Raw genomic sequence first — 22,925 nt, forward strand, 5'->3', positions numbered from 1 at the left:
TGTATAACTTAATGCTCTCTCCCATAAAGATTTGAGCTGTACTGATATCGTTATCAAGAATAGACTCATTGAGACTGCGATCAGACATCCTGCATAGAGCCCGTCTTATAAAGGGACACCTCTGCTAGGGGTACGGGGGGTGAAAAATAAACTGGAGGAAATCAGCAGCAGATGTGGTGTAAAATAATGCAGATGGAGGCAGGGAAACCCTCTTACTAGGACACCAAGTCCACCTCCTGGTCTTTCCTCCACCAAGCCCCGAAAGAGGATCGCTTTGAGCCGTGACACTGCCGTGTGACTGAGACACAGGGAGTGATCTCATCCTCCAGAAGCCTCCCTCTAATGCAAGATGTGATAAGATCTTATGTCTCCCTCATATGAGCAAAGCGTTGCATTTCATAATATTAGGAGTAATAAAAATCATTGTCATGAGAGTAATAGAAAGCAGGAGGAGGAAGACCAGATGCATTTGTTTTTCTATGGTCCATATGTCGCAAGTTTCTGGATCAGCATCCAAAATTGGCTAAGGCCACTTGACATTCACTTTAATTTTACACCACTTAACATTATGTTAGGATGATGGACAAAACTGTCCCCAGTCTGTCCCCACTATCAAATGGGAAAAGATTTATTCCAGTGAAGAGTAGAGCTATATAGAACTCTAAATACTTTCTGCCATATGTATACTTCAGTTTCTAAATGTATACTGGAAATCTAATTTGAATTACTGAAGGGATGCTTTAATTCCTTTTTGTCTTTTTAAAAGTTATATTGTACTGTAGTGAGTGCTTGTGTTGTGTTGTCTCAGGGAATTAAATATTTTTTAAAGATAATCGAAAGCCTGGGTAAACAAAAGGACAGTGTGTAAGTGTAATATTATATAAGACATTAATGTAGGTCTTTGAATTTGTGTGATTTAATGTGATACTAATTCTGCTAGCCTTAGCTCTTTATACATTTTCTGTTTTTTCAATTTACTGATTAATTGCTTGCTCTACGTGGTAGAAGAATATAATCAACACAACTTCCTAAAACCCAATTCTGTGTCCTAAAAGGGCTTTTTTTGTCTGGCCACTGGTCCCAAACACAAAGATAATCAATTTACAATGATTTAAAACAAAAAAGCAGCAAATCCTCACATTTGAGACCCTGAAACCGGAGAATTATTTTGCATAAAACGGTTCATCAGATGGTTTCTGATTAGTTTTCAGATAAAGCAATCCAACACTTCATTTCAGCTCAACATGTTATGCAAGCGCCAAAAGCAAGGCTACATTAATCCATGAATTTGCACATTTGGCCACGACTACAATTCCCTCTCACACTAACTACAGAGTTCTTCCTCTGTTTGCGCCACACAATCCCATTTTGTTGTTGCCAGAAGCATAAATCACTGCCTTTGCTTCAGAGGATGTGCTTTGATAAAGACCGGCCTGAAAATATTTAAGTTTTAATTAATTATTTAACTGCTGATGACCTGAGTCAGAATTTGAATTGGTATTTTTATCTGTGCACTAGTTTGGAGTTGTGAAAGGCACTTTTGTCTCTCATTTGAAGAAAGCTGTCCCAACTCTACACATACCAAACTCATAGTCAGGAAGGGAGCGAAAAAAGAAGCAGAAGGCAAAAGAGATGTAGGTTTTCACAAGGATTCCTTGGCTGCAGCAAAGCCCTCGATTTATGTGTCTGATTAATTGCTTTTCATATAAATCATAGGTATGGGCCTGAGGCATCGCTCCCTATCATGAGGTGTGTTAGAAAATAAGACAGAAACGGGGGAAAGGGTTCACAATGAAGGAGAGGAACAAGGTGACAGTTTTGTGTTTGAGTTGGCAATAAAGTTCACTCTGACAGAAGGGCCCCTGCTATCTGTATGTGTGCAACGTCTGTGTGGCCTGAAAAGAATGAGTGATGCCGTGTCACTGAGGGACTCTTGAGTGATAATGGATCCACGAAGTATTGTGTAACCGCATGTCAAGCCCTGTGAAGATATGTGTTTATTTACCTCTGATGATTGAGGTTGTGTCATTGTTTACACTGGCAGCTTGTTATTCAAATGAGTAATTTTCCCCTCTGTCTTGTTAAAGTTCAGATCATTGGGAAACCTGCACTGAAGAAGATTGCTCCCTTATAAACAGTGACCTCTGTACATTATTTAACCAAACAAGCAGGAAAAACAATAGATACTTTAGTGATTTCTTTCACTTGTATCAGGATGTAACGCTACAAAAAAAATTGAAGGTAAGATAATACAGTGATTTAAAAAGTCTGCGATCTGATGTCTTGCAAAATTAAAAAACAAAGAAAAAAATGCGACTTGAGAAAATGTTGTTTTTTTCAGCAGCATCATTACTACACTTAAAATTAATAAATAAAACATTTTAGGCCAAAATCATTATAGCCCCTGAAAACTGCACACAGCACAAATGTGAGTTTCACAATACCCTAGGTTCTTATTTCTTCATTTTTCTCTGCTCTGGACACTCTCGACACTGTGTCATTATTGTTCGTCTCAATTTTTGTTTTGTTTTATATTTTACCTTAAAGTGCTTCTGCTTTCCTTCTTTAATAAAATTAAAGTAGCCAGCCATGACATAAGCATGTGGAAACAAAACAATAACTATGCAGTAGTCAGTGGTAGTCCTTTCATAAAATAAAATAAAAATAATAAAGTAAAATAATCAGCCATGTTATAGCACATTAGATGTCTTTTGAGCACAGCTCTTCATTTCTCTTCTGATCTGTTTTTTTTCCTCTCGTCTCCTTCTCACTCTGTCTACTTTGCTATTTCCCCATTTCTGTCCCATTCCAAACCCTCCCTCTTCATCCCCCGACTTCCAACATCCTCTCTCAGTCCTGGGCCCCTCTGTCCTGGCACTCAAACTGCTCCTATCACTTCCATCAGCTTGCCTCAGTCCATGTCTCGGTGACGTTAAATACCATCCCTTTACTCATCTGCACCTAATTTTCTCTCGTCCCTCCCCGTCTCCCTCCTATCTCCCCTCACATTTCTCACACCACTAATGGCAGCCAAGTCTATCTGTCGAAGTATGTACATGTTTCCTTATTTCTCCACTTGTTTTTTTCATCCCCCGGTCTTGTTTTCTGTCTTTCTATATGAGCCTTTCAGAGGATGTCAGTCATCGCCATCACCTCGGTATCCGTCTGAACATGCGAGTGCAGGAAGGAGGGAAAGATGGTGACTGATCGGTTTGTGTAGGAGGCATTGAACATTTAGAAAAGGAGGGACAGAAGAGAGGCGGACCAAACCAAAAAGATGTTCTTCGTCTGGAAATCCTCATCCTGGTTATCTGTCAAGGCAATTGAGTAGACACACAAAAAAACACCATCACATTGCATTCTGGGCTGTCATATACAGTTGGTATCACTTCCCATGATCTGTTTACACCACTTGCTGAGCTAACAGCTACTCAGGACCATAAATTTGTGGGAATAGGCCATTTCACTTCCAGCTATTAGTTTGGCTATTACACTCTGCACTCTCCTCTCTCAAGGATCTAAGTTTCAGGAAACCATTACTGCATTCTCTGTTGGTATAAGTAACTGTTAGCTAAATAGGTGGATACTTTCAGCAAGCTGACGCAAAAAGCAGAAAACACTGGGCTGAAGAGGAGCCAAGGAAGCTGCAGGGGTAGCTGTGAATTACAGGGCCTTCAAGCCAACCTGCGGACGGGGGAAAATTAAGAGGGAAGATAAAGAAAGTCAGTGGTGAGCTCAGTCTTCACTTTCAGTCCAATAAAGAAAAGAAGCTGACAGATAGGTTGCGGCAAACCGAGCTTTTCTTTTTCCCCTCTTCTTTCTTCTTTTCTCTCTCCTCTGTCCAGACCACTAATAGCTATGTCCGCTCATGCTCTTCCATCCGTCTCTTCGTCCTTTGCTCTTTTCAGGGGGAGAATTGAGGAATTGTGTCTGTGCCATGACCAGACTCGGTCTCTCATTTTGGTTCGATGGGCCTCTCATTCTGTTGAAACTTTACAGCAGAGGGCTGGATGTATCATTTTGGAATGCAGACACAAAACAAACGCCTTCAGAAATCAGGAATCCACCATATTTCTTTCACATATACACGACCGCTTTTCTTCATGGAATAATAGTTTATTCATTGAATGTTTTCATCCTTCCTCTTTCTCTCACTCTTTCTCTTAAAAGGAGAAATATGTAATATATTTGCTGTACCGTTTGTAAAATGACCATGATATGTCATCAGAGACTAAGGAAGCATGCTAAATTGAAGTCATGAGTTATCTTTTAGAAGGAGAAGATGTTTGTAACGGTTAAATTAAGCAATATGTTAATGGAGTCTGTCAGGCAGTAAAACAGGCAGTCACTGCAATGTTTTTGGAGCAGTGGGCTTTTGTTTCCATATAATGTCTAATGTTGTACTCTTCTTGCACTTGTGTAGGTTCTGGCAACCTGCGTGAGCTTCGAGTCTTTGGATAGCAGTACTAATTTTTGAATGGGTTAAGGTTACATATTGCTCCATTAAATGCTGGCTACTCCATTCACACCTCTGTCTCTGCTCTGTTTCTCTCTTTCAGCTCCCATCCACATATCCAAGTTGAGGTGCAATGTCAGGCCATTAGTGGAATGTTTGTGCGTCTGTACTGCTGAGCAGGTGTGTGTGTATGTGTGTGTGTGTACTACATATAGAGGTGTGTCTCGCTGCAGTGTTGAAGGAATCTATAGAGGTGAGGCAGAGTGTGAGAATGTCACGCTGACTGTGCTGACAGTTGTAGAAGGCTGTAGGTTGTTGGGACACGGAGAGCATCCGATCAATGTGTGTGTCCGTTGCAGCTACAGAAGTGTCGCATTCCTCCACCATCCATCTGTTATCAGAAGCACTTAAAGCATGTTAGTGTCTTTTGCTTCCCTCTGAGCTTCTTTTTCCCTCCTTACCCTGTATGTCAGTACGGTTGACCAGTATGTTAAAATTTTCCAACCGGCAACCATCAGCCCATCAACTGGTGATTGCTGATATCAGGATTGGACGATGTCAGTGAAACATAGTGATAGAAGATGATATCATTGCAGAGTCTAAAAGGGTCTTCATCTCGGCTCCACATGCATTTATTCACGCAGGCATGTCCTCTCTTACTGTTTCAGGTGGGAGATGTGTGTAAGTGGCAAGTTCACTACATTACTACACTATGTACATTTGCTGCATCCAATAAATAAACAAAATAAACTCTAAAATGTCAAGAAATTAAACATTATTACACCTATTTTCTTTATTAATCAAGATACAACCATCCACCTTCTGAATCCAGGTTTCTCTCAGGTGCTCTCACTCTTGCAGACCATTAACTTAGCAAAATAAAACAACAAAAATCACCCCCAAAAAGGACCAGCAATGGACTCAGCCAATTGCAGATAACTGATATGTTCATCCAGTCGCCCAATCAGCCTTGACCTGCACACTTTTTATCTGACCATATGAATTTAGTGGCAAATTTTGTCCATTCTTCTGTGTCTCTTTAACTAATTGTGGGGCAGAGCAGAAGGGTGGTTACAAATGAGGAGCCCATCATGAGGGGAAAGATGAACTTGGAAGTGTACCCGCCCCAAATTATTATTTTTTTCCACTTTTCAGAGCAGCCTAGTTCGTTCTCATGGCATCTCGTCCTGCATGTAAAAACATGCAGCATATTTTCCATATAGGCCCACTGACAGATGGGTCATGGTCAGAGCACTTGTATAGCAACAGCATACTCCGGAGAGAGTATTTCCTTTGTTTGGAGTTCATAATGCCATATCTGCTTTTTTCTTTTTGTCTCACCAGTACCTTTTGACCTCTGTATAAAACTTGTCTTTGTGAAATAGTGGAGTCTTTGTCCTACAGTTTAATGTCTTAAAAACTATAAATATTATTGTGTGTGTTGAGATGGTGTAGTGGGCCTGTTGCAGGCGCCTGCTTGTTTACACAACTATCTTGACAGTTGTTTGTTTGGAACCATGTGATAGAACACAGGTCACTGATAATGGCATCTCCTCCACCTCCTCCTTTCTGTTCGTCCAGCCCCTCACTCATTTTTTTTCTTTGCCCTGCAGCTGTTTTTATTCAGCATGGTTTACTTTCCATCCAAAATGTTAGGTCAAATACAGACCTAACCATTTCACAAGCACACATTACAATATGCTGGTGTGTTTACATTTCCTGCTCAACATTGCAGACACATAACATTGCTGACTCTGAGAAGCATGGCTCAGACAAAGAACTATAACAGAGCTAGAGATTGATCCAGATCTCAGCCCTGATGCTGACCCTAAGGTCAGTTTACAACTTGTACAAACTTTAAGCCTAACGGGTCAATAGTGTAGTGTAGACATTGTGTTACAAACCAAACACCTAAAGGGAAGCTAAGGGAAACTTGCGAAAAATTGGAAATGCCCTATCTAGAGTCTTTGTTTGATTTGTCTGTTCTGGGCTTTTGAAACATGATGGCGCGGACTAAAAAAAAAATGCAATGATTCTTATTTTTAGGTGATTATATAATGAAAACCCTAAGGGTTTTATTTTTTGAAGCAAACTGTTATGCTTCTATAGTATAGCTCCTTTAAAGAATAGGGCAGCACAGAAGTGTGTAAGGCTGGCATGTTGTTCATAGTGGAGCAGAAACTTAAAATTTAGCAGTAAGCTGTCACTTTGGCAGTAAATGTACAGTTCAGGTTACAGTGTGTCAATTAATAAACGCTGCACCTTCTCAAGACCAAGAAAAGCCCTGTCTGTCATTTCTCAACTGCTGTAAAAGTGAGTAAGTAAGCTGAGCAGGAAAGGCTAACATCAGGCTAATGCTAATCTAGTGTTGTACCTTTACAATGTTTGCTGAGGTATGATCGTTTTTAGTTTTGTAATACAGCCTTGAACTTCAGTGTCTTTTTTGAGATGTGGTAAAATAATCAGTAAAATAATCCGTAATTATAAATCCCAAATGTCTTCTATAGGTATTTATCAATTTTTGCCATCTTGAAAACAGTTGTTGTTGCCATTAGCCACCCATAGGGAATCCCAAGATGCCTTGGGTTGAGTCTGTCAACCAATCCAGAGGTTATGCTCCTGACTTGTGTGTGATAGCGCTGGTCCATAGGTGTATTTATAGATTAATGCACCGTTCTGACATTTTCTGTTGATCAGTTAAACGATACTGAATTGTTCTAGCAGGAGGTGTAACCCTTTCTCTGTGTCTGATTCAATCCACAGGGGCAGTACCGGCCGTCAGACCTCCTGTGTCCAGAAACCTTTGTCTGGGTCCCAATAGAGCGATGCCTACCCCCGCTGGAAAACACCCGCTACGCTCGTTTCAACCAGGATCCTGATGCAGGTACAACTATGCAACACTCCACTCTACTGTTATCATTGTCCATTTAAGGCATTGTCTAAAACTGGAGGCATCTATCCCATATAGTACCATACATTTCTGACATTACTAACATACTGACCTGACGCTGGGAGCAAGCTCAGTCTTAGATCCTCCAGTTTTTTATACACACCCCTCTGGATGAACCCTTGAACCCAGTGTTAACATCTGATCCAGTTTCACTGTGATGGTGTATTGAAAACTATGGTCTTGCTCCAAGGCAAGCGTGTAGTCACTGAACAGGGGTAAACGAAGGGCCGGCAGCTCCGATCACACAGGCTTCTCCTGCCATGATTCTTCAGCATGGTCAAAGCAGAGCCAGCACTGTCATTATGGAAGGCCATGTTGCCATTAGATGAATAGTGATATCAGCAATAATAAACCACATGCGGAAAGTAGACTGGCAGACGCCCATAGCTTGGACTGGTGGTGTGAGAGATGAGGTCCAGGGAGAGTGTTTAATAGAGTGTAAGTGAGTTTTGAAAGGAGAGTATTGAATGATTTTATGCATAGGTGCATAGCCAGAGAGACTCATACATTCTCTGCCTCCCTGTTTCTTAAATCTCTCTGCTCATTTTCCCGTGTTGATTCTGCATTTTTGTGCTCTAGGTGGTTTGAGTTGAATATGCAGTCAGATTCCTATGACTCCCACATAAACCAGACTGACATAGTTTGCATCATATGGTTCTGTATGCTGCAAAGAAAGACTTCATTTAGACAGCCAGTCCAATGACTATGACACCGCTCAGCTTTGAAATGAAAAGGTTTATTGTATGGATGCTGTTTTGTAGGGATTATTAGGTATCAAGGTTGATATCAAGGTCATTTATTATCACTACACAACACAGGAAATAAGAGTTGTAGTTCCTTTATGCTAAACACACATGTAATATTTATACAGATAAATTATTTCATAGTAGAAAAGCACAAAATAAAATAAATCAATATATACAGGTATAATATATTACAGTATTATTGTAGTACATACAGTTGTGATGCAAATTTTTGTAATTTGCATCAGGTTAAATGTAGTCACTATCAACCAGATGGTGATAATAATACATTTGACAGCTTCACATTAAGAGTTCGACATCTGGGAAACATTGTCAAGCAGGAAAGCGAGTTTATTTATATAGCGCCTTTCACAGACACCAGTTTCAAAGTGTTTCAGAGTCAAGGAAACAAATAAGTAAAACAAAGACACTAGACAACATATACAGGGGGAGCCAATAAAAGCTCAAGATTAAAACATAAAATACAAGATGCTACCCAAATGCCTGTATGTACAGGTTTTAGCTGCTTAAAGGCCACACAGTCCAAAAATCTCAAGCTTACTGGGGGACTATTCCAAACCTGAAACCAGACTATTCCAAAACTTGAAATGTGTTTGAGGAATACCCTGAGTGGGGGGCTTGTAGTGTGGTGGTGTAGAAAGTCAATAATAAACTGTGTGAGTGCGCCATGTGTTTAAACATGCGTACATACATACACATGCTGTTGTCACAGCAACACAACCATGGGAAAACTTGGCATACACTCATCTAGGGGTTCCAGGGCTTGGTCACCCATGCATATATAAATAAACAAAAAAACTGAGTGTTTAGCTACCAGACTAAAGGTAAAGCGTGTGGGCCCACCTGTTTCCTCTCTGCTCCGGCTCAGAATCCAGCACTCGTCATTCAGGCAGGTCACTCTCCTCGGCCCTACGCCTAACCCTTTTCATTGGTGCTCCGCTGACAGGTCATTTTATAGATTTTAAACATGCAGACAGTTACTCAAAACAAAACTTTACATCGAAAGGGGGAAACTCAACGGTCCTCTCGTCACAGCATTCAAACAAACATCTCTCTTTACTTTGGTGTCCCCCGGTTGCTTCCCATCGTCTCATGTAATTACTTTGGCACACCCCTTTGAAACACCCACTGTGTGACTAGGTAAACCCACATCCTTGCATGACAGCCATGCAGGACAGTCAATAGGTAGAAACTGTGCCGGGACACTGTGGATATTGCAAATGCTTGTAACCTGTGAGTGGTTGAGTGTACAGAGGCCAGCCATCTCCCATTTACTCTTTCCTATTAATCTGCATCACCAAACAGGCACCAAACAGGAAAGAGCCACTGATACGCAGTAAAAGGAGATGTGAGAGGACAAGAATTTGATTGTCAAGTAGACTGCGACTGATAGATGGAGGGTAAGAGAGGGAGTAATAGAAGAATAGATGGAGGGAGTGAGGGGTGTATGTGATAAAAAATGATTTTATGGAGATGGAAAAGGACAGGCAGGGAGGCTGGTGGCTGTGTGCTGGCACAAGAAGAGACAGGGAAGTGTAATAAAATGAGAGATTGACAGGGAGGTGGAGGAGGACACATGAATGTGCAAAGACAGCTTAAGAGTTTGTTGTAGTGAGGTCATACTTGGACGTGGTTCCATGCAGAGAGGCAAAAACTAGCACTTCAAACTGTTCTTTGGCACGCATACCCTTTTCCCCTGTCCCCTTTTTTTCAGATCAGATCGTTTGATGAGGTAAGGTTTGTGTGCACCATCTATAAAGTATTAAAATCTCAACTCATGTCTCGAGGAAATAGGGATTCTACACATTTTTTTGATTTCCTGGCTCGCTTTTGTTGTTGACTCAAGTGGTGGGGAAATCACCACACCCAGGAGAAATGAGGCCATTTAAAAGACCATTAGTAGGCTGGTCATTTACAACACTGCCATTAACAGCTTAGCCAGCGGTAGGTCTGACCTTTTCTTGTCAATCATACCACTAATCCCTGAGTAGGCACAAATTACTCAGGACAAAGTGGCGGTCCTGGAGTTAGCCATTTTCACTGTGGCTGGCGTATGTTTGTGTATCTGTGGCTCCTGCGGTGCCTCCGTTTCTGCGTGGACTGTTGATCCTGGACGGGTCTGGACGTTATTTCAGGCCGAGCTGTCCAAACGCGGTGTCATTACTTTTCAGCGCTAGCTGTCTCGATGGTTAGCTTTCAGGTCTTTTGCCAAGCTGTGGGATGCCAGACCAGTGGTGGTGTGGGGGTTTGTGTCTTCTCCAGATATACGCCCAGTGGTCAGTCAGTCACCAGGTCAGCCTGCCCTGTGTCATCAGCAGGTTGGCAGCATGGCACACTGTTGCGGCCTGTGGCACAGCCCTAATTGGCAGTTTCTCTATGTGCGGCTTGTTTTTGGCCTAAATAAAGACATGTTGCAATCTGTTTTTAATTCCTGGGGAAGTCCTGACAGCATGTAATGGTTTGGGAATCTCCTGCGTGTCTTTTTGGAAGTAACCACAGGGTTTCCGCAGGTCTTTAAAATGTCTAAAATCCAATATTATGAATTTTAGGCTTTAAAATGTCTGAAATATGGTTTTGACAATTTGTAAAATTCAATTGGAATGTTAAGTTAATGTTACTTTTATAAAGTTGCATTAATTTATGTCTCACTTTAATATGTGTTTTTGGGAAAAATTTGTATTAAAATCTACAAAATAAAACCAACATGGACCCACTCCGCACTACAACATTCACTCCTGCAACTCCTGTGCAATGAGGACACAGGTGAGCTGTTTAAAACCATGTTCTGACTTCACTAAATACTTTATACTTTTTTTTGCCAGAATCGTGAAATACGCCTTAAATTGCATTCATAGTGGTTTTAAAAAGGTCTCCTGTCAATCAGCTAATACACTGGTACACTGAATATCTGTCAACAAAATTTGGTTTAGTGAAGATGTTCCTAATATATCTACTTTGTTTTCATTCATTTAAGCTGATAGTCATTGATGCTGAATGTGTATTACTTGCAATACAATATTATGTTTTATAATACTACATTGCCTCTTAAAAGCACTGCATATCGTGATATATGCAAATATTTCTGGCAGTTGTTCATTTTTGTTGTATTCAAACCCCTGACTGCTAGATAGCAGTGTTTTTATCCATCCTCACTGTTCTGATTGTATATAAAAGAAATACTTGTCACACCTGTATCGTGATTGGTATCATGTGGCCAGTTCACAGCCCTAACCTGAACTGGGAACAAAGGTTCTTGATCTAAAAATAAAAAAGACAAAATTTTCAGTTTCCGCCAAAACTGCCCTCAGAGCCCCCATTAAGTCCAACTCAGGCCTGTTGTAAGGCCCTGCCTCAAACTCCAGGCCTCACCCAGGGGTGAATGAAAATTGGGGTGATGGTTGTGCGTTCAGACTGTAAGAGTGACCGGGGTTGCAGAGCTGTCCTAATGAGGTGTGTAAAGACAGCTAATCTAAAGTTTACACAACTCTGTCCAGTGCAGGCTCACATTGATTTACGTGCCTGTTGCTGACACATCGAGGGCCTGAGGGGCTCTTTGTGGCCTCTGACAAACGTTCATACTCTATGAACACACACATAGACAAACACATTTCTACACAGCACATATGTACTATCTCTCACACACTCGTAATCAGTGTTTGCTTGACAGAGAAAGAAGTAGGGGCCATTGCCCGCTCAGCAGGATAAACACTTCCAAAACTGTGTGACACAAGTAGTCACCGCCTGGACGTTAAGTGCGTCCAGCAGGCGCCAACCCATACGCACAAAATCACATATTGGATACATACACTACACTAAATTGCATTAAGCAAAATATCCAAAATGTTGACATAGAATATTCTCACTGTTTCTGTCTTTCATGTCTCATACGAATACACACATTCGCGTCCCATCAAGCTGATTGACTCTGAAATCTACAGTATCTGTGCTTTCAGCCATGCAAAGTGAAGCCAAAACATTACGTGGGGGAGACGGTGCTAAGCTGACAGCACCCACCCATTACCCCCAAGCCCCCTGCCATCTCCACTATATTTCTAGCTTTTACAGTATACACTTTCATATCTTGTCTCACTGTCAGAACCACTTTGCTCTGCTCTTCATCAGGCTTTCTGCTCCTTAGCCTGACTTACACTAATGTTCCCTTTCAGAGTGGAGGGGAGACAGATAATAGTCCTCTCAGTTTCGTGTCCTAACACAGGAGGTAGTTTTTATGTCCCCGCATGAACAACAGCTGTAGCCAGAGGCATGGGTTCTTTTTCGGGGTGTCCATCTGTCCCATACTTGTGAATGTGATATCTTAAGAATGTTTTGATGGAATTTCTTCAAACTTGGTACAAATGTCCACTTGGACTCAAGGATGAACTGGTTAGATTTTGGTAGTCAAACGTCAAAGTTCAAGGTCATGAACAAAATGTTTTGATAGTTTGTCAGCTAAAATTTTATTGCATCTACAGCCTTTTACACTAAATTTTGCAGGTAGCTTGTCTTATGTCTCCTTAGCCTATCTATGGACGCCAAATTTTAAAAATGTCAGAGGAAAATAGAAAATTGAATTGTTGCTGCTCCTGTTTTTTTTCTTTTTCAGCCAAAATGGCTCTAAGTGAAAACAGCTTCTCACTCAAAATGAATCACCGGACTCATACATGTTGATAATGTGATAAAAATACACTTAATACCTTTCTACAAATTTCTTCATAGTCTTCACTAAATATATTATGCAGACATGGAAATAAACTGGTTGGCGGAGGCATCCAACCGCGAGGCGGTAGTCCTAGTTTTTTTCCCCCTCAGATCTGCTGCACTTTTACTGCTGTGGAATAACCTTTACCTCATTTTAATAATAGTAATGATAATATCCTTTATAATCCAGAGGAATTCTCTTGTTCCTTTCTTTACTCTGGAGGTCAAATACCACGGTCAGCTACAGACATTCAGGGTTTCGCTTTCAGCTGGACGGATGTGTGGCAACACAGGTCCTTGAACCCAGGTCTTCTGGTCAAAGAGCCGTCTTCATACTACACCACCATTTTGGCCTTTTCCTTTTCAAACTTGAGCCCTATTTCAGATTTGCAACATTGGGTCACAGGAAGTGGTCATAACCTGATGGCCTGTCTTTGACCAGCGTCCGGTGTTAAGCAAGTGTTTTGAAAGTTTGAGATGGATGGGATGAGAAAGGGGAGCGTGGCGAGGTGTCAAAGCCCCTAGCCCCGGCTCTGACCCTCTCACTCCCCGGCCGACCTTCACCACTCCTCTTCCCCCCGACCCTTGAACCTCGACCCCAAGGAGCTGTGACCTCAAGAGTGTCAATGAACGTCCGGTAGGCCTGGCGGGAACAGGTCTGGAGCTGCTCGAAATGAGGAGGGGGAGATTGATGGAGAACGGAGTGAGTGAAGGAGAAGCGAAAGTTGTTTATGCTAGGAGCGGATGTTTGGATTGCCTTTAGTCAGAGAGAGAGACAGATCGAGCCTCTGCTCAGTATTACTGTTGAGGTTAATAGACCATCTTAAAGCTGCATGCCGCCATCCATTTTGGTCTGTAAAATGTTCGCTACTTAATATCTTTACGAGGAGACAGTGGTGCTTCAAATCAGTGTCACACTTTGGAGGGGACAAGTGTAACTGTGCCTAACTGTTGTGTAAGTGGGCTGTCACACTGATAAAGAACATGAGGAGGCGCAGAGAGACAATGCTGAAGGCGGCTTAACTTATTAAGGAAGCATCGAACATTTAAATATTTTGACTTTCATCCCATCAGGACGCATTAATTCTTCATGGACCAAAATTATGTGGTCATGTGGAAGTTATATAACATGTTTATATCTTTTAAAACCCATTTCCCCACATGGTGAGACTTAACATACTGCTGATTTACTTCATTTAAAAGTTTGTATCAAACATTCTTCAATTATGTGACTCAGCAGTTTTTTGGAGAAGGGGAAAAGACACAGTGGTTAGGGCATTACTGAGTAGGGAAATGAGGCTAATAAATAAAACATGAATGCACAGTGTGGTTTGAAAAAAAAAAAAAAGTTGAAATATGAAAATGTCTTCATGGAGATGGGGGGAGGGTGTGAGAGCTAAAGAGCCTCCAGGTTTTGTGTTTGTACCCAGCTCTCCTCTCTCCTCTGGCTTGCTTCTCAGGTGAAGTCTGTGCAAGTTTGGTGCCACAGTAGTACATGCATGACAGTGACATTCACCTACTGCATGTATACAGCTTTTATTTTATTTTATTTTATTTTATTGTATTATTGTGTTTTTTTTTTTTATCATTGTCTATTTCAGTCTATAACATTAACTGATCACAGCAGCAATATAAGTTGTTTGTTGCCTTTTCAGGGCAATTTATTTTGATTTTTCCATTCAAAAGTGTCCCTCCCAATCCCCACCCCTTCCCATACATTCATATATACATGCATACATAAATGCAATACATACATGTAGGTTTAGCATGCAAAATAATAAAACAATAGTGATTAGATACATACTGTGCATGCTTAGAAAGATAAAAATAAATAATTAAAAAAACAAGAAGAATAATAAACAAAACAAAGCACACATACATTAAAAAAATATTAGAATAATAGAAAAAGCTGTGCATTATGTATAAGTTCAGACTGTGCAGCCTCTCTATATTATTGTCCGAGCACTATAATCTTGGTAGACGGGAAAACAAGGCACCAGATTTGAAGCCATTATCTCTCTGACCCATTGCAAGAGTAAAGGGGACTTTATTGATTTCCAATTGGAAATAATGAGATGCCAGGCCAGGAGAGCTGCAAATGCAATAGCATTTAGCTGGTGACCTGACTTTCCTCTGACTTTACTACACTGAAAATGGCAGCGGTGAGGGTTGGGGTCAAGTTTTTTTTTTTTTTACCGCACACATGTGAGAGGATGATGATGATACATACTCATCAGTTTTAAGGGACTTTCAAGTTACAGTATCACAATGGTAGAAGGCTCTATGTTTGATGACTGTCAGGGCTTACAATTGACGATGGCATTGTCAGCCCAACCCTACTTTTGGGTATATTTTAACTAGTCCATGTCTTATTCAGAGAATGAAATGGATAGATGCAATAATGTCTTCCCACATCTGTTCAGATAATTCTTCCCAAATGTCCTCTTCCCAAGCTGCTTTGTTATCAGTCCAAATAAGGGGCTTGATGTGCTGGATTGTGGTACATACCTTGGAGATTAGGCCCTTCTTATATGGTTTAAGATCTCAAATGTAACTTACAGAATCAGCTGTAGTAATTGACACTTGAAGAAGTTTTTGATATCATCATAGCGAAGGACCAGTCAGAGTGCCTTTGAGTTGAGTAAACTTAGGATCCCTTTGAACATCTTTCACAAGAGGAAAACCCTTTCTTTGTGGCATTGCGTCACAGTTTTGCAGTTTTTCTCTCTATTATCTTGTTTTCCCAGCTGATTAGATGATCGGGTGGGATTTAGCAGCGCTGTGGTGAATGTTTTAGGAATTAAGCAGAAATATATGCAGTCACATCACTCGTACCACCTGGGCGCTGAGCTGTGAGCCACACTGGGGAGCTGTAGTGACGAGTGGGAGGCCCTGAGCTCTATTAATATCAAATCTAACTTGCTCCTGTTTGACTGATGTGTTGCCATGGGCCTGGCAAGCTAGTCCACTCCACAGCCTGGCCTGAAGTTTATTTTCATCTGCTTTCTTTCAGTCCAGATCAGGATTGCTCACACAGGACAGGCTTGTGGATGGAAATACTGTGTGTACAGTGTGCACTTCAGAAGGGATGATATTAATTTTACATTTTAAGCATTTTGCAATCGGTGAAATGGCAGAATGCTTGGAAAAGACAAGCTAAATGATTTTGCTAAGAGCTGAGGAGAGAGATAAAAGCATTTTAAGAGGGCAATTTGAGTAACTGGAGGAGAGATGTCATTCACCGAGGAGAAGCTGACACGAGATACTTATTGAAGTTCCAGTGAATGACAGCAAATGAAGGACTACTCAATCCATGACTGGAGTGGGAAGATGATTACAGCTCACGATGGATATTTAGACACACTTGCATTCACATGATGTGCAGTTCATAAATCTCCACAGCCTAAGACTATAAAAAGAATTCCCTCTCGGAATATTCTAAGACTTGATCGTTAATCACAACATCCTTATGGCAAAATATGGTTTTCATGATGTTTCTCTAAAATGGTTACTTGATTATTTAAAGAACAGAGAACAGTCTGTATCTATAAATAGGCAAAAATCAAATAAGGCTGAGTTACTTTGTGGTGCACCTCAGATTTTCATCCTTGGACCGATCTTATGTAAGAGTTATCTAACAAGAGTCTGCAGTAATGTACTGCCTCTTTTACTTGATGATGACACATCTTTTTCACATTTTCGCCCACTGATTCAAGAAGCAAATGATGAGCTATCATCCATTTCTAAATGGTTTCAGATGAACAATCTCTCTTTCAATATAAATAAACCTAATTTAATTATATTTTGTTACAAAAATAAAAGAATACAAAAGCCAAAATATTCAGAGACAGTGCTGAAATAACTTTCTCACATAATGCATGAAAAATTCACATGGAAATATATTGAATTTGTCTGTAAAAACACTATGCAGTCAATTAGTATTTTGACTAGAGTTCATTAAATCATAAATCATTGTTGCATTTTAACTTTTTATTACAGCTTAAGCTATCCTTATATTATGTATTTTAACACATGGGCCGCCACATGTCCCACTTTTCACAATCATTACTACTTAAGTATTTTTAACACATTTGTTTAATCTTTTGAAGTTCAGATTTTTGTGTTGGACAAGGGTTTCTTCTTGCACAGAGCATATTAAAAACGACTTGCCTTGCACTTTACAGAATTAAAAAAAATCTTCCTCTAACATTCTCTCATATTTTAGAAGACACTCTATAAGGACTTTCCTCTTCCATATTGTCAGACTTGAATGCACATTGAAATATGGAGGACCATCTCTTTGGAACAATCTACCTCCATCACATGCTCTCTTTTTTAAGCAATTTTGTGTTATAGCTTAGTCTTGACACTTTGAAGTATGACTATTGGTATTTTTATAGGGGAGCTTTCTTTCTAAGTCTTTTTTGTTTTTTTTGCTTCAGTCCTCTGCACATTGTTCTAACTTTCTGCTATTCTTGTTGTCTTCTTTAATACAGTATAATGTGCAAATAAACTAAATTAAACTATGTATATTTGGGTTAGGTTGGCTCCGTTGATGCTCCCTGCTGTGCTAGCCCTTGCATGTCCTCTTGGCGCCAGCTGTGGGCAGCTTGGCTCACCCTCTCACTCCTGGAGGCAACAGTTTTAATGTCAGAGCGTGGGTCATCATTTTCTTTTTTTACCTTTTTTTTCCATCTGACTCTCCAGAGGACCATTCCTAGCTGCTGAACATGCACACTTTTGAGATTAGCAGTGTTTTCACTGGTCTAATGGGAGCTGGCAGTGTATGACACAGGACCTGATGAAATGCTGAGTTTGGCAAGCCAGCTAGGGAGCAAGGCCCCGTAAACAAGGCCAACTAACTAGCCTGCTCACGCACCACTGTGACTCCAGGTTTAGGGCATAGGGGAATTAGTGCTGTGGGGGGAAAAAATGCTTTCTGCTCCTCCAGCGGCTTCTCGGAATAATGGTGTATCCCTGCCAAGTCACCAGAGGTTAACTCCTTTTAACGAAGGAAAATAAGGACAATGTTTATTGTGCTTGATGTGTCTACGCTGGTCCTTATTATGTTCTCGTGTGTTGTGTCCAGGAGATGTCCGGGTGCTGAAGGACGTGGGCAGAGCTCTGGTGCTATACAGACGGACCGTCATGCCCTACGCAGCCTACTCCCGCAAACGCAAGGGCTCGAGCGACGAGACGGAGGTGCAGCAGTACGCCAGCTTGGTTGGCCAGGAGTGCGCTGAAAGGATTTTGCTCTACCGCGCCTAAACACACAGCGTCACGCCACTGCAAATTTTTAATATACGTAAAGACACACTTCCCAGCAATGTATGTCTGTTTCTGTTTCTGTGCGTCTCCTCACTGTTTGTAAAAGTGCTTTCTGCTTCTTCTCCCAGTAGTCTCACCATGCTTAGCTCTACACAGGCTGGAACAATGCAGTAGCCAATCACTATCTACTGTATGGATGTACGTCACCCATTGGCCTCATTCATCAGTTATGTTTCACATGTTCACATTTATTTTATGAGTTGAATTTTTAATCTTCGATGAATTCTGCAGCATCCATTCTCAGTTTAGTTCTTCATCTTTTTTTGTTTGATGTGACAGGGACCAGTCCCTTGAATGTTATTTTGATATCTTATGTTCATCGCTTTCATTTTTGCGCCATCCTCAATCCAGTGTTCTTAAAGGGACAGTCCATCCCAAAATCAAAAATACAGTGGAAACCTTTAAGAGTCTGTGTGGGTCAAATTTGTCTTGTTTTTCTTTATTTCTCATGCAGATTACCATCTAACTGACATTTTTATATTATACTATACAAGGTAGTCTAAGGAAACTCAGTTTATCTGCTTCGTCATAAGCTTTGAGGTATTAACCAAAGCTTTATATAAGTATTGTTATGTATAAAAAGACCCAAAATAAACATTGTAACTGAATTACTTGATACTATACTTACTACAATCAAATTATTTAAACAGCATTTATATACGAATGGTTCTGTTACAAACTTTTTGATCCATACAAGCGCTTTATTGTAACTATGATCAGTATAAGCGGTTTCACCTGTACTCTTTTTTTTTCCCTCTTGCCTGTATTGCTATTTATCCATGTAGATTGTGTTGGTGTGAGTTGCACAGTTTTTGAGATATCGAAAGTAGACTGACTTGACTGTGCATCTACTCATGGACGAGAGGCTTGTGGTGTGACAGAATTGGATGTAAATATTAATGACGTCCTCCTTGACTGAGCTGTAACATTAGCACCACTGAGCTAGCAAGTGCGATGACCCAGTTGGCAGTTGTAGTTCAGTAAAAAGAGCACAGTTCCCATGTGAAACTGCTCACAACAAGGTCTGGTGATTATCTTGAGCAACCACATCCTAATTTCTGGAAAGAGACATTGCTGTTGAGTTTTGCAAATATATTTTTTTGGCGCTTTGAACACCACAAACCAAGTGCCATCTAGTTCCATTGTATTCAAGAGAAGGCAGACATTTCTGCAACTGCAATCTTTATTAAACAATCTAGATGGATTAACAGCACTACAGGTAGGAGGAAAAACATGTATTTTTGATTTTGGGGTGAATGTCCCTATAAATTATGATGCCGTAAAAGAGCATCTACGTACATACAGGTGTGCGCTCTCCTCTGAGGTGGCGCAGGTTGAGACTTATGTCAGCATCGCCACTTAAAGAGCGTGTTCTTCTTTGAATGTCCAGTGATTTTGAAGGTGGTCTTCAGTGGCTTACATGATATCCCAAAACTTAAAGGAGACTCATTCTACACCTCAATATTGTAAAGATTTTTATCACTGGGTTTATGTGAAGCAAAGAACTCACTGTTTTCAATGTTTTTGTCTGTTGCATATTTATAGCTTTATTTGCTTTTCTTTTAAAATTGACTCTGTTATTTTTGGTTAAACTGAATAAAGGGGTTATATATTCCCTGCTTGGACTCAGTGACTTTCCTTCGCCTGCTAATTATGCAACACAGCCGTGGATCTACTGGCAGCGGAGCAATAATTCATCGAGAGTCCTCTCACTGGCACAAACTGTGTACATTTTTACACATACAGTAGTAAGCTTATGTCTCCCAAAACACATGCACACCAGAGATAAGTGCTTGAGTTGGACATGTTGAATTGGGCCAAGCAACAGGTGTTAGATATATGAGCTGGCAGTACACAAATGCGAATGGCCTCTCGCCCTCGAACAGAGTGTCAACAGCTCTCGGCCCGGGGCTGGGCTCGGCTCAGCTGGTGTCAGCAGGCTTAAAGCACGGACACACTTTCTGACGCTACACAAGCCGCAGTGGTCGTGGCTGCAGCTCAGGATCTTAGTGCTACTCCTCCGTTTAGTAGTTCCGGTAACTTTTCATGGTTCTAATGTGCTCTGGAGGATTTCAGCACACTCTGATCAGAAAACGTATGTGGCAGCAGAGGTGTTGATGCCATCAGATATCTGTTTTTTCAGCCTCCATGTAACTAGCTCAACCATTTAAGGGAAAATTCAGCACTTTTCATGAAGATGTCAATTGCAGAAATAAATTCCTGTGTGTGTTAGATTGACTGTGAAAGTTGAATTCTCCTGCTGTGAAATGTGTTGTTCTTTCTGCCACCAGTGATGTCATGCTCATATCTTTGGTGTTAAGGAAGAACTACAGGCTATTTCAGCGTGGACTTCTAGGCCCAGTCCCAGTGTCTTCCCTAAAACCTTAATCCCCAAACCCTTTTAGACTTAGCTGATGTCACCTGTTAGGGTTTGCGTGTGAGAGGCTCCAAAGGGGCTGAATTAGGAATGGGATGGTGCTTTTTGTGACATAAAAGTGACACCATTACATATGAAAAACATACAATGACAATATAAAATATTAAGTCAGAGGTTTCAAGGGGAAAAGTTGCCTAATGTTTCAAAAGTGCGTTACTTTTGTGCTTTTGAAACAGTAGAAAAAAACCTGAGGTAGTGATTGAGAAAATGTCTGTTTAATAGATAACTTTGCATGAAGAATAATTAAATTAATGAGTTATTCAAGGCTGCTGTCATCTGCAAATAAATACTTTAATGCTTTTGGAATTTTCCCAGTGTCATAACACTATGAACTGTGGGTAATTCCCTCAGGCAAAGTCTGTAATATTTTTATCATAATTAGCGTGTGAAATCTTGACTTGGTGAGGTCACAGTGACGTTGATCTTTGACTTTTGACCACCAAAATTTAATCAGTTCATCTTTGAGTACAAGTGAACATTTGTGTCAAGTTTGAGGAAACTCCATGGTGTTCTTTGGATACTGCATGCTGGGAATGATGATTTGAAAACATAATGCCTCAGGCCACAAAAACAAAGACGTCATAAAAAGGGTTTTTAAATAATTGTGAATAAGAGAGAGAGTGGTGATAGACGGCAACGTGGGTGTGGGCGTACATGTTGGCACTGCATAGACTCTGCTTTCTTGGTTATTACAGCATAGACTGGAATTTCTTGCTACGATTAACTACATTTACTGTCAACACCGGCCGAACATCCACATGAAAAGTGCAGAATTTTCCCCTTCACAGATATCTTAGATATCTCAGATGTGTTATATTGTTAGTTCATTTTTTCCTCTTCAGAGTGAGAACGTGAACACAGACATACATAACCTCAGTGTGACTCACTCTTTCCTGGTTCCCTCAAATCTATGATGTCCATCGCTGATAAATCTGCTTAGAAATCACATAAAAGACGGTTCTTATAACTTCAAATCTTGTTATGATAGTGATCAAATTCAGATGTTTTTTTTGTATTAATAGTAAATTGACTGTTGCTTTAACATCCATGGTTACAGTGCAAATCTGCTACACAGTAAATACAGTATTTGTAATTTGTTATTGTGATGACAGTTTATATTATGATATAGAAAATCTTCTGAGGGCTGTACTACAAAGAAAGATTAACACAGTCAGGCTTTCTTTGCATGAGCTGGCTTGACAAAACCTGAACTCCCAGTTAGAGATAACTGGTGTCACAACAATGGTTATCAGCTTGCTTTGTTAACTTGGGCTTTCTTCTTCAGACTGTGCGTGCTCATATAAAAAGGGACGTTTAGGGGGTCATTTGACTCTTCTTCTGCATGAAATCGAGTGATCGCAAGCTGCCCACTTCAGTCAAGATGAACAAGTTGTTATAATGAAGAACGATAGAGAATATAAAAAATACATCATGGCAAAAAGCAACACTGCTGCATATAAGGCAAGAAAAGAAGAATGCTGTCTTATACCTGCCATTTATTTTTACCAGTTAAACTTTGTACAGCAGATTTAAATATGATGTCAGTCTGATACTGTCCCATGTACTGATTGATAATTTTCTGTGCTAAATAGGGTAGACTGATCAATTTTCTAATTAGTGTTCTGAGCTGCAATATCAGCAAGGTGAAAGGGACTTTGTTGCTTCATCATTATCATTAATAGTGTGTGGATGATATACTGTATGACCTGAAGCAAACAGGCAAAATGATTCTGCATCTCCAAATGAAGGTTCCTGTTACAGCTTGTTGCATACAGTTTGTGCTGCTGCTTCCTTCAGTTTATAATCTATATCGCTCATAAAGAACTTTGTTAGGAAAATAATTAGTTAAAGAGTGGTGCTCTTAACTTAGTTTTCTAGCCAGGTTAAAGGAGAGACACCTTTGTGACATTAAAAACCCTCGCTTTAGACTCAACATACCTCGCTAACCTACTAATCTTGCTTTTTAAGTCCATGAACAAACATCAAAAAAGCAAACAGTTCCATCATATAAAAGCAATGAAGACATAGGGGAGCTATTTCAAACTATGTTCCTTGACATGTACATGAAATAAGAGTTAAATTTAATTCATAATTATCTTCAAAAGGTCTTAAGTCTTGAATTGAAACCTGCAGGAACCATGTCTCTCTAACACAGCGGGGAGAGACTCCTGTTCTTCTGGATGCTCACCTAAAGACACACGATCATGCAAGTAACTGAGCGAAAAGTGTAACCACAGCCTGTTAAGTGTCAGCTTGACCCTGGACTATACTACTTGTATTTGTGCAGCAGCT

The 22,925-nt window shown here is 40.4% G+C and overlaps 1 protein-coding gene across 3 annotated transcripts in view; it reads left to right on the forward strand.

Moving 5' to 3' along the window:
* The window catches only part of ate1 (arginyltransferase 1), a 70,895-nt gene extending 52,176 nt beyond the window's left edge, over positions 1-18,719 (forward strand). For all 3 annotated transcript variants that reach the window (XM_084735598.1, XM_084735600.1, XM_084735601.1), the window contains 2 exons: positions 7,220-7,340; positions 17,958-18,719. In XM_084735598.1, coding sequence (XP_084591724.1) covers positions 7,220-7,340; positions 17,958-18,136 — 300 coding nt within the window. In that variant the 3' untranslated portion in view covers positions 18,137-18,719. The remainder of the gene's footprint in view (positions 1-7,219; positions 7,341-17,957) is intronic.
* The last annotated feature ends 4,206 nt before the right edge of the window (positions 18,720-22,925 follow it).

Source organism: Lutjanus erythropterus, chromosome 14, assembly GCF_056507025.1.
Source record: "Lutjanus erythropterus isolate fLutEry1 chromosome 14, fLutEry1.hap2, whole genome shotgun sequence".
NCBI classification, from domain to species: domain Eukaryota; kingdom Metazoa; phylum Chordata; class Actinopteri; order Lutjaniformes; family Lutjanidae; genus Lutjanus; species Lutjanus erythropterus.